Below are 13029 nucleotides of genomic sequence, written 5' to 3' on the forward strand. Positions count from 1 at the left end.
AGTGGACTTGAGAGATTTGAAGTTCTGTAGCAGCTTGGTTTATGTTAGGTGGGATTTGAATGGTGGAAAAGGTAATGTTATTTTTGATGTAAGTTAGTAGACCGCCACCATATTTGCGTATTCTGTCTACTCTTATGGTTGTGAAACCTGCAATTGTTGGTGTTCGTGTTGTGGGTCTGAGTTTTGTTTCTTGTACAGTGATAATGTCTATTTAATGTTGTTTGGCAAGTAGGGCTAGTTCATCTATTTTGTTTGATAGTGTGTTTATGTTTATTTGGAGAGCTTTGAGGGTGTTTCGGCTGTTTCATCTGTTTTTTGGTTGGAGTTGTTGTGGTTGGTCTTGGTTTGAAGTGCTTGGTGGAACTAATGACTGTAGTTGTTGAGTGGGTCGTTGGGGAGGTTGTGCTGAGTTGTTTTGCTGAGGTATGTTTGGTTGAATATGTGGGTTTGTGGTAATTGGAAGTACTGTGTGAAGCCTGCAAATCCAGTTGTTGATGTAGTCTGCTATTTTGATTGTGGTGCATTTTTTATGAATCCAGTGTACTGATTGTGAATTGCATCGGAAGGACGTCTGTCGCTTTGTGATCGGCCGCCACAGATCTGACACACCCACACCGGTCCCGGGCTAGCTTGAACATCCCCCGATCTCAGCAGCAACACCGCCAGCAGCACGCGGGGGTCCGGGGCGGTGTTGCAGCAGCACACGGGTTTTTTGGCCGGCCCGGCCAAAAAACCGGCTTCGGGCCTCCCTTTCGGAAGGCGGGGATTTGGTGATTGCCGATTTGGTCCCATGACGGGACGCACTCCAACCACAGACGCACTCCAACACAAGAAGGCCGGCAACATTTGGAGCTACGTAACGGTAATCTGAGGTCTCAACATAAATTCTCCACTTTTCAATGATACTAAGAATACAAGAAATGAAGTTCAGGAAAATTTTTTCATCGTAAAATATAAATTTTCTAATTTAATATACATAGTTAAAAATTGGTGTAAAGCGGCAGAACTTTTTTTATGCAAGTTTGATTAAAAACCAGAGCATGATTTTTATTAATAATCTTCTTATTCGTTTTTTTTCAATTAGTCGAACAAAATTTCTTGCTGGCGCCAGGAGATCAAAAAGCAGGTTACCAAATGACATTTTAAGGGATTGCGATGTTTCAAAATTACAGTTTTCATTATAAAGCTGGTAAAATTTTGCAACACTTGAAATTGAACTTTGAAAAATGACAGTGGAACATATCAATGGTATAGTGGATACAACTTGAAATATTAGCTTAAAATTACTCTGAAAATAATTTCAGCGTCCGGACAAATAACTGAAGGTTGGTAGCTGGAGACTCACTCTTTCTTGATAATGATTCGTCCGGACGCTGAAATTATTTTCAGATTAATTTTAAGATTAGATTTCAAATTGTATACACAATACCTTTGATTTGTACTAGTGTCATTTCCAAAATTCAATTTCAAATGTTGCAAAACTTCACCACCTTGATAATGAAAATTGTATTTTCGAAACGTCACAATCCATTAAAATGTCATTTGGAAAAACCTGCTTTTTGATCTCCTGGCGCCAGCTAGAAATTTTATTCGACTCATTGAAAAAATCGAATAAGATTGGTAATGAAAAACTTGCTCTGGTCTTTACTCAAACTTACAATTTAAAATCTGCATATATCTGAGATTGAATAAATTAAGTTCTAAAAAACTTTCCCTCTATTCGAATACCATCCCACGTGAAGCTGCGATTTTGTGCAGATCAAATTGTTCACAAATTTACTACTAACAACATAAATTCTATTGTCCCAGCGAGCTCACGATTTAGTTGACCATCAAAGTCTTCATCCCTGATGGCACGCATGCCGATGTGCGGCATGAGGTAGCACTCCAGTTCCTCGAAACTCTTGCCGAGTCCTTCTCTAATATCCTGGTGCGCTGGCTCCTGATCTTCGTTTACCTGGTAATTGGGTTTGTATTAAAAAGGGCATTCATGATAATCAGTAATTTGTCACTTTGTGCAGCATTAGTAGAAATATCGTATGCAATCAAACATTTTCAATTACACTTTCTCCGAATAATTCGCTACAATATATAAGATGTTGCTTCAATTCGTTCCACTATCAGAATAGAATCTTTAAACTCGGGCTTCGCAAATCGGCTCTTCGCCAGTACAGAATAAATGATCAAATACCCCAATAATACTACAAGAAACCTGAGTATCACGCACGGAAGGCATTATTCATGCTCTTGAGAATTGTTATGTTGAACCCTACCAATCTAGCCGCAACCGAAATTCTATCAATTCGATATTGTATCAGCCGAAGCCAAAACCTGCTTGCAATTTTTAATTGTTCTCAATGATCTATTGCATTCCATGTCGTCAGAATAACGTACGGCAACATCAGAATTAAGTCATTCTGACCAGTATGCTCACAAGCAAAGCTTTTGACGACCAATATTGTGTCCAACTTACCGTTAAAATTCTCTCGAGTACAGTTTTGCCGCCCTGGTGGCCGTATGGATATCGCGTTGGGAAGTTCCAGTCTCGTACAAGGAAGAGTAGCTTCTGTATAGGAAAAATTCCAAATTCTAAAACTCGCTAATTTGAAATTTCGTGTCATTTTGGTGAATAAATGAAGAGCGTCAGCGCACTTATGAATTTGAAATGTACTTCGCTAATGTTAAAATACCACTGACAATTGAATCATCAACAATAACTGAGACATCGGGAAACCTAAATCTAGTTTTTGAGAGCAGTGAGCAACTCAGATTAAAATTTCTGCTAACGTATGCGACTACAGGGTCCGCCATATTTATGACAACGGATGTTTGCAATATAAAAATATATTAGTTTCTAGCAGACTTTTCTTCTATAATGAAGCTTAATATCATCTATTGATTCATCTATTTTATATTGCAGAAGTCTAAAGTGTCTAAGTTTACTTTTACTTATGGCAGTAGATAGAAATGCAACTGTTACCTTCATTAAAAGGGCGAGAGTAATTCAGTCATTGCAAAAAAAAACTCCAAATTCGTCGTGAAACTGTTTGGAAGGTGGTAAAAAATTCAAGGAAACTGGTGAAACATGCAATCGACCTGGTCAAGGAATGAAACGAAGTGTCCGAACAAAACAATTGGTCAAAAACACGAGGAAGAATTTGAGGAGCAACCCTAGTCGCTCAGCCGCAAAATTGGCTGCAGAAGCCGGAGTCAGTCAGACATCAATGCGTATAGAGTCCTCAAATATGACCTCAAAACCTCCCCTTACAAGATGCAAACAAGGCATGAACTAGCAGACCGTTATGAACGTATGAGGCTCGAAAGAAGCCAGCACATTCTGGATCTCATTGAGGATGTCACGCTGCCCAACTTGGTGTTCAGTGACGAGAAAAAATTTGACATTGAACAAAGCGTTAACCGTTAAAATGACAGAGTTTGGAGTCAGGATGGATCTGTGGCAACCAGAACAGCAACACGACGTCAAAGTCCCATGTACGTGATGGATTGAGCCGCGGTAACCGCCACTGGGAGGTGCCCACTCGTTTTTGCCCCTATCAGGAGTGAAATTGAACAGTCAGCGATACATTTCGGACATTTTGGAAGCTGTGTTGTTACCTTGGGCCCGTAAACACTGCAACGGCTTACCATGGAGTTTTCATCAAGACTCTGTCCCATCACATGGCTCAAACATGACCCAAAACTGGATTCAGGGTCACATCCCAGCGTTCATTAGCAAAAATGAATGGCCCTCAAGAGGCCCTGATTTGAATCCTCTCGACTTTTCTGTGAGGGCTATTTTAGAGAGTAGGGTCTGCAGAACACCTCATAATTCTTTGGATAGTTTGAAGTCTAAATTGATACGAGAATGGGACTTGATCCCTCAAGAAATGCTGCGTGTCTCCTGTGAAGCGTTCCCGCGTAGATTGGAGGCCGTATAAAAAAATAAGGGTGGTCATATTGAATAAATATGTCTGAGAATTGTTTAGGTAATTCTTGGCTACTAGCTCATCCAATAAAAAACAATGCACTTGTTTGTTTAATTGAGAAATAACAAAAAACATGCGTTGCCGTAAATATGGCGGACCCTGTTTTATAGCCGTCATGGCCGAAATACTGTTCTCATCACGTTTCAGGCGCTACTAGGTATCACCGTACCGCCGTGCATAGGCAGCCCGGTCACGAACATTTCACTGCCGAACTGCAGGCAGTCACGAGCTTGCCGTTAAAGGACGCTTTTCAGCGCCGTTACGATACATAGACGCATGCAGTGTGGTTGTAGGCAACACGAGAAAGCCAGCAGATTGGCATGCAGCCAACTGCATGCGCATCGACTGCGCGGCTGCTTAAAACAGTATCGTTTCGGTTCGTCCCTTCAAAACTCGCCCAAAGTATACAAATAAGTAAACATTGTATAGTATGTTCAAAATCCCTGTGAGATAATAAAAAATCATGTAACTATTAATCTATTTATATTGTTGCGATAATATTGTCAACCATGACATTGCAGTCGTTCTAAAAGAAGTTACCGGTCCCATTGTGTGCGGCAGCACAAGTCACACGCACCTCGCGAGCGACTACATATCGCTCAGCTCTTCAAGTCCTGGGGCCATACTTTCAAAACTTGCTAAGTGAACGTAAGGACTTACGCTCTATTTTCTTGTCTATGATTGGTGGATTTTGCTTGAAAGGCCGTCAATGATTGGCTGATGAACTTACGATCTCTTAACTGTTTTTAAAAGAGTGGCTTGAAAGGCCGTCAATGATTGGCTGATGAACTTACGATCTCTTAACTTTTTTTGAAAGTATAGGCCCTGGCTTCTCGATAAGGGGGGAGGAATCATGTACAGCGAAAATACTAAGCTGTGTGTTAGAAGCGTAAATATTTTGGTAATTTTCAGTTAATTCAGCAGAATGCTTTTGAGGGCGTCTTCGTCCAGCTCGAACTTTAGACTATCATTCGTCTGAACAACGATAGGCACAGGGTGGCCTGACATGATTATCCCACTACTGCTGAAAACAACGAAAAGTATCTTTCTAACGAAATTTCTGTTATGAAGATCAAAGAACAATTTCGTTAGTAAATAGTATTATCACCAATAAGGAAGATCAAATAATAAACCTAAGAATAAACCTGTTGACCTGATATTTTTCACTGTCGGCTAGCCTGTAACGTTGAGATTAACCATCAGTGAGTCTAGTGATGGGCACAATCCGCTAATCCGGACCAATTAGCTTCCGCTAAATTTAGTTCCGCTAACTGACAGTTCGCTAAAAATGTTTTAAAAATGTCTTCTGATAGAAAATTCGGGTGTTAATATTTATTGCTAAGTATCATTAGCCGTGTGCCACACTAATGACTGACTACGTCAACATATGTACGTCAACCAATTACGTCTTCTACACTCAAGCGTATAGAATGTTGCCAAGACCTTGGATAAGATCTAGGAAGAGGATCAGGCCTATCTCGGGAGCCTTCTGCCAACTGCAGCAGCTATTATCATGAAGTTGACGGAGGCCAGGCCCAAAGGCCTCCTGTACTGCAGTCCTCTGGTAGACGCAATGCTGGCAGGCATCACAAAAATGTTTGGGCCCCTCCTATAGAAGACAAGGAGTGCCAGCTGGCAACTGCCTTCCATCATAAGTTTCACCTGTTCTGGCTGGAGAAGCATAATCATAGCATCTCAGCAGGGTACAGAAGGCCAGGGAGACCGCCGTGGAGACAGCCCTGACCATTGAGGAGGGCAGCAGCACCTTCAGCAATGACGAGGATGTGGAAGATGATTTCATCAATAGCGTCACTCAGCCCCAGGAGTGTAGGAGTCACAGGTCACTGAAGTCACTTCAACAGCACTGCTACAGCAGTACTGCTACAGCAGTACTTAGTGAAGACCTAGCTGGAGGCCAGCTCAAAGGAGGTCCCGACTGACGTTGCCCTGTTGGGTGAGCAGGTGTTGATGTACCTTTTTGTTAAACACAACACGGTCATCCCATCCAGTGTTGCAGTTGAGCGCCTGTTTTCCATAGGCAAGAACATCTCGAGGGCCAAGAGAGCCATCCTGACAGACGTCAACTTTGAAAGGGCAACAATCATCACATTAAGGAGATGAAGGGCAAGCCAGAGTAAAAGCAGTGTGTAACCCTGCTTTTACCGTTTTTTATTTATTAATAATTCTTATTTTTCAATAAGCTGTATGTTTAATGTCAACTTGGCATGCTTACACCTTTTTGGGAAGCTCCTTGTCAATGCTACAACATATTAAAAGTTCAGCTCTCTAGGTCTTTTTCTCAGAGTTTTAAAGCCCCCCAAAAATTAAGCCAAAGCTAAATTGATATACTAAAAGTTAGCAGTTAGCGGTTAACTCAGCTAATTTCCTCGGCAATTTATCAGTTTAGCCTTATATAAGCTAACTTTTCAGTTAGCGGATTACCGGTTATCAAAACTAACTTTTCGGTTAGCTGTGCCCACCACCGACCATCACCTAAGTAATGGACACACTAGTATCAACCATTTAATTTCAAGAATAACCTATTAGGAGGCATGTTTCTCAGCACCTTTTTCAGTTCATGTGACATACAGGGGTTGATAAAATATGGGAAACACCAAACATTTTGAGATCATAATTTTTGAACACATTATAAACAATAAAAACGTGGCATATTTCAATGTTCAATTTTGTTGATAAATGGTATTTTAAGCCTTTGCAGCTTTTTATAGAAAATTTCTGTGACTATAATCTTATAAAATGGCAAACTTTTCTGAATTTCAATGATGCTAAATTGTTGATGCTAGTATGACCGGTGCTAGTGTGAAAGAAAATTCCCAAACGATCAACGTTTCAAGAGGTACTGTCTCATAAGTGCATGATTACTGCTCTTGAAAGGAGGGAAAAATGTCCTCGGCAAAGCACAGGTCTTGCCGAGAGTCAAATTCGTCTGAGAAAGGCCGTCGGTCTCTAAATCAAATTGTTCCGAAAAATCGGAAGATCACGGCTGTAAAAATTACATCAGACCTTAATGGACACCTAAAGAACCCATTTTCCCTAAAAACTGTTTGTCAGGAGGTGCAAAAATTTGAATACAACGGAAGAGCAGCAATTAGTAAAACTCTGGTTTAAAAATAATTTAATGCGTTTAGAGGGGTCTAAAAGCCTTCAGAATTTGTCCCTCAAGCAGTAGGAAAATGTGACTTTCTACGAAGAATCATTGTTTGCCTTATTTCCTACCTCAGCCAAGTGTACGTTGGAGAGCGCTGATAAAAGACCAAAAGAGGGTTAAACTGGGGTCTAACTGAGAGAGGGTAAAAAAGGGTTTAATTGAAAAATATGCTAAATTGCTTTGGAAATTATTCACAAATTGTAAGAATCAATGCCTCGGAGAATTAAGGTAGTGTTGCCACAAAAGGTGTACCTACACCACTACACCATACTAAAATATAAATGGTGTATTCATAAGGCGTTTCCCTTATTTTGTCTAACCCCTGTGCATATATCAGACATTCGAGTGCCATGATGCTGTTGATACATTTAGTTAAACATAATAGCTTTGTGAAGTACATTGCTCACAGAGCAGAAAATGCATATAGAGGGTTCATGACTATATTTGGTTTATGAATTATTTTTGATGCATCAAAGAATAGAGTTCAAAATCTGTGGTTCAAGACAAGATTTCAAGTGCTGAAGGCAAGAGATTGACTGCATAAAAATTAAAATAATCAAATAAAGAATATAAATAGCTCAAGATGTTTAAAACAAAAGTGAGCCAGGAATTATTCTTAATAAGAAAGGCGATTATTCCACAAATAAGAAAGGCAATTATTTCACACATTTGAAACCTCTAGTGGGCAAGTTTTCATATTCTGACATTTAAAATCTCCTTCCAAAAAAGGCTCATGGAGTTTGTGGTTTGTGGCACACAATCATGTGCACACAATCACCCTGGTTTGTGCTTGAGGCTGCACAATCATGCCTCTGCCAATCACCAATCATCTGTCTGTCATTCCATTTATAGTATAAGCCCCTATCATGCTCAAGAACTGGAATATGAGCTTTCAAATGTAAGTTTTGACTATGACAATAAAATTTTTTTCATTTTTTAAATTACATGACAATAATTTTTTTTTTCCATTTTTTAAAGACATTCTAGGAGCAATATCTACCATCAAACAGGGTTATAAGGGACAGGCGGGGTAAACTGGAACACAGTTTACCCCGCACAATTATTAGAAATGTTGCATCCCACAATTATTAGAAATGTTGCAGCAGCTAAACTAATAAAAATATTGCAAAACTAAAAATAGTGGCGTGAAGTTAAAAAAAAAACAAAAATGTGTTAAAAGTAAGATTTTAGGAAAGTACCTGCCTCTGCCAAGGTCTGTGGCAAAAAAAATATTTGCCATATTAAAAAATTTTACTTACATAAAAGTTGCACACAGGTGTTCTCTTAAAAATTTGATTGACAAAATTTGTGTATCTAATTAAAAAAAATGCGGCCATGTCTGCCCGACGGGGCAAAAAGGGACACCCCCAGGGTAATTAGGGACACCCTTAAAAACACATTTAAAGTAGAACCTCAGCTAGCAAAGGCTCCAGTTAACCAAAAAATCTAACAACAAAAAATTTGATAACATTTATACCTTGCTCAGCAAAAAATTTCATTAAACAAAAAATTAATGCATCATCAGTCATCACAAAATTGTGCATAAAATGTCATAGATAGAATTGTGCACCTGGAAACATAGAATGAAAAGTAATTAACCTAAACTATGATTTATTTCTCCAAAAAATATTATGATTGTCATTAAAATATACCGTTCTGTTTCATGAATGTTTTACAATCTTTTGTTACAGTGAATTCACTTGACCCAATTAAAATGATGTGAAATTACAGGCCCTCCTGTAAGCTTACAGATACAGAAGAAATGCATAATGGCTGCTGATATGAAGCTTGCAGTAGGCAAGGTTGTTGTAAATGCACAATGGCGTCCACGGATACGGTAATATCATACTATCAGTAATTGAAAAACAAATCACTAATAATTTAGTTTATTCTACATCTACATCATCTACAAAGGAAGAGGACTTCAGAGTACTGTTGTTGCCGGAAGGCATTATTGCTTTTTCTCCACTCAATCCATCTGTGTCATTAACCAATTTTCATACTCAATGCATCCTCTTGTTTTGTATCGTTTCAGAAAATGCCTTAGTCAAGATTAAAATTTTTAAATAAATTTTGTGTTTTCCAAACATCCTTGATGTTGGGAAAACATCAAGGTTGTTGGGCCAAAGACACCACCTTCCATTCTTTTTATTTAATCATGATTGATTCATTTTCTTCTTCAAATTTGCTTTCAGAACTTGTTTTAGGTGTATCGGTGAAACCAATATTGTATCCAATATCAGAAGACTCTTGATCCAGAGTCTTCCTTAGATTCAATAGAGAATGGAGTAGCAAGATGTGGTTCACATAGACTGAGACATTTTCTTGGAGAAGAAAAAGTTTTTATGCAAAAGCTCTTGAAGGAGCCAGAAAGGCAAAAAATATTACATGTACACTTCAATAATGTGATCATTTGGCCAGTGTATGGAGACATAATATTGGTAAACTGAATTAGTGTTTCTCACCAGTAGTGAGAAAAATATTGTAGAAGGGCACTAAATTACAGAATAGTAATGGAAACACAATTATTATACATCATAATTCCCTACTTGCATGGTTGAAGGACCAACATGACTCAACAGTCACCCTTCAAACAATGCAGTTGTAAGTCCAACTGCACTGAACAGTCACCTTTAGAAACACAATGTGATATATGCATGTAATTTTTATTTTATGTTAAAATATTGCATGTGCACCCACTATTGTACTAGAAACAGTGTAGAAATATTTCAATGTTGTAACTAATCTGATTTTCCCACCATAGTCCAATAAAGATTGCAAAAGTTCGACAAATAAATGGCACCACGGATTCCCAACAAGATCAGTGCTGCACTGCCTAGTTAGTGGCAAAGAGTAGAGTTGCATCCATTTGGCGGCAATTTCCACAAGACGGGGTAATAAGGGACAATCCCTTGGCATAATAAGGGACACCCCTAAAAACACATTTACAGTAGAACCTTGATTAGTAAAGGCCCCAGTTAACAAAAAATCAATTAAAACAAAGAATTTTGATTGCATTTACCTTGCTCAGCAAAAAAAAATCACTTAGCAAAAAATTAATGCATCATCAGTCATCACAAAATTGGGCATAGAATGTCATAAATATAATATAATATCACTGGGCAAGATAGAATGAAAAGTAATTAACCTAAACTATGATTTATTTCTGCAAAAAATTATGGTTGTCACTAAAATATTCCTTTCTGTTTCAGGTACATTTTTACAATATTTTTTTGTTATGGTGAATTCACTTGACCCCAATAATAATAGGCATTTAAAAATTACTTTTTAAAGACAACACTTCTGAAGATTCCAGGTCTTGGATGTTACACATGTACAATGAATTTTTTATTTTATTTTCATATATTAAAAAAAATAAAAATTTTATTAAGATACGATATCAAAACTTTGTAAATTTTTCAAAATTATTTATTCTGTCAACTGATTCATGCAGTGTCTGACTATATGCAATTGTGCAAAATTTCAGATCGATTGGACAGGTCAATTGTGTCATATATGGATTATAAGATTTGTAGCAGATGAAATTATTTTTTAAATTTTTTTAATAATGAAAAAAAAATTTTCAATTCATAAAATTATTTATATATAGGTAGTGTCAATTGATTCATGCATTATCTCCAACTTTACGCAAGTGTGCAAAATTTCAGATTGATTAGACAGGTAGAAGTGTGTCAAATATCGATAATAAGATTTGTAGCAGACAAAATTATTTTCATTTTTTTTAATATGGAGAAAATTTTTTTTTTAATTTTCAAAATCATTTATTGTCAGTTGATTCATGCATTGTCTCCAACTTTATGCAGGTGTGCCAAATTTCAGATCGATTGGACAGGTAGAAGTGTGTTAAATATTGATTATAAGATTCGTAGCAGACAGACAGACAGACAAACAAGAAGTGAAGTTAAAGAGAAGTGTTGTAAAAAATGGTGCGATATTACAAGCTGTCCTATAAGCTTACAGATACAGAAGAATTGCTAGATGGCTGCTGATATGAAGTTTGCAGTTGACAATTTTGTTGTCAATGCTCAATGGCATGTTCATGGATACAGTAATATCATATCAATGAAGGAAAAAGAAGTAAAAAACAGAAACAGACACAGAAATTGTCAGTTAAATTTTATAAAATTGTATAATTAATACTTCTTACTGTTGAATATCAACCAATAAATTTGTAATGCAATAATTTCATTCTATAGTCAATTTCTCTTTCTAAACTTTTCACAGATAGAGTTCATTACATACTAGTAGTAGGCAATTAATGTGATGGGAGTTGTCAGGTTCTAAATTCTTATATCAGGTGAGGTAGCAATTTACTTGTAACAAAGCATGAAATTATGGGATACAACTTTTATGATAAATTAGGAGCAAAAACACATTAAATTCTTTAAATTGTTGTTGTTTCTTGCACCGTCACGCTCGCTGTGGGGGAGGCTTTGGTGGTGGCCGAGGAAGGTACCAGAAGAGGAGGGAGATAGGCAAAGGCAGGGAAAGTGGCCAGGAACGCCACCATCTACACAAGGCTGTCCCACAATGAGGAGACGCTGAGGGACGTGGGAAAGGTGGGGGGCAGGCAAATAGGTGCTGAACAGACTAGAGGGGGTCCCTGCACTCCAGGCAGGCAGTGCTGGGGAAGCGTGCAACCCTAAAGCTGTAGGACGCCAGGGAACTAGTGTCCCGAGCGGAGCTGGGATAGCGCCGAGCTGTAGGGGCGNGGACACCCCTAAAACCAATTTTCAGTAGTACCTTAGTTAGCAAAGGTTCCAGTTAACAAAAAAGTCAATTAATACCAATTAATTTTGATTACATTTACCTTGCTCAGCAAAAATAATGGACTAAGTAATAATGATTCCACTCTTTGGAAGCGTTACCTACCAGTGTGGAATTATGGATAGGTAATATATTCTAGCATTTATATAACAAATGGATCGATATCCCTTTACACCTACAACCACAATGACACTCGTGACACTGAGCTCATCAGAAACTACCATGGCTCTGACATTGCACAATCTCCAGGACAGTGATGCCTTTCTCAAATAAATTCACTAGTCATTTATACGTATTTGACAAATTTTTGCAATGAATATGTTCTAAAATAAAAATGAATAATGTCCACTTATGCAGAAAATTCTCACAATTTCATTATACCAACAAAGTTTTCATAACCATACAAAGTGATGAGATAAACTGCAATTCTTGCATGGCATATGGCACATTGTGCTGTGATGTGAACATTCAGGTATGATGAGGTGTCCCTCACCTTGTCTCAGTATTGTCAAATTCAATTTCACAACAAATAGATTTGATCCACACTGAGATTTCAATGATGGAAAGTCGTTTCAAAATTTAAACACCTCTTGATATGAATGCATATATGAATTTTTTATATTTTTGCTCTATTTTGTCAATATTTCCTAAATAAATTCAATTCAAATTCTGAATTATTGTCTCCCATCCTAAGTTTTTGAATTTCTCATGTCTTTTAGAAACTGTTCATTGTTTAGAAGTGGCATTTATTGTATTATATAAATCATTGAGCGGCAGCGCTTAGGCATGTGCCATGTGGTGTATTAAAATTTAATAGCAGTGACACCTTCAAAATTTCAATCACATAAATTAGAGTTAAAATTCATATTTTGATACATGAACAAATTAGACAGATAATTAATTTCATAGATACCATCAAACTGGATACTAATAAGGGCCGGGCGGGATAATAAGGGACAGTCCTCTAACATTTCATAGAAATAATGTAACGGCTAAACTAATTAAAATATTGCAAAACAAAAAGTAGTGGCATAAAGTTCAACATTTTTCCTGTCTATATAGCATAAAGCAAGTTAAGAAATCATA

General features: G+C 37.6%; 1 protein-coding gene across 1 annotated transcript; it reads right to left on the bottom strand.

The window, feature by feature from the left end:
• Positions 1–1768: 1768 nt before the first annotated feature.
• On the bottom strand, positions 1769–11686 carry LOC108674780 (atlastin-3-like). The gene is made up of 4 exons (XM_018162752.1): positions 11585–11686; positions 5928–6056; positions 2474–2566; positions 1769–1957 (listed from the first exon to the last, which is right to left on the bottom strand). The coding sequence occupies exons 1-4, from the start codon at positions 11684–11686 to the stop codon at positions 1769–1771; spliced, it is 513 nt and encodes a 170-aa protein (XP_018018241.1).
• Positions 11687–13029: the final 1343 nt, after the last annotated feature.

The sequence above is a fragment of the Hyalella azteca genome, unplaced genomic scaffold (assembly GCF_000764305.2).
Source record: "Hyalella azteca isolate HAZT.00-mixed unplaced genomic scaffold, Hazt_2.0.2 contig15963, whole genome shotgun sequence".
Classification (NCBI taxonomy): domain Eukaryota; kingdom Metazoa; phylum Arthropoda; class Malacostraca; order Amphipoda; family Hyalellidae; genus Hyalella; species Hyalella azteca.

Bases quoted from the DNA above. Each gene is read 5' to 3' on its own strand.
- LOC108674780 (XM_018162752.1), bottom strand. From the start codon at position 11,686: ATGGTGGCGTTCCTGGCCACTTTCCCTGCCTTTGCCTATCTCCCTCCT. The intron at 6,057-11,584 runs GTGCAAGAAACA...GACGTCTGTCAG, and splicing joins CCCCCACAGCGAGCGTGACG to GATGGCTCTCTTGGCCCTCG. The intron at 2,567-5,927 runs GTCAGTCGGGAC...TTTCCTATACAG, and splicing joins TGCTCACCCAACAGGGCAAC to AAGCTACTCTTCCTTGTACG.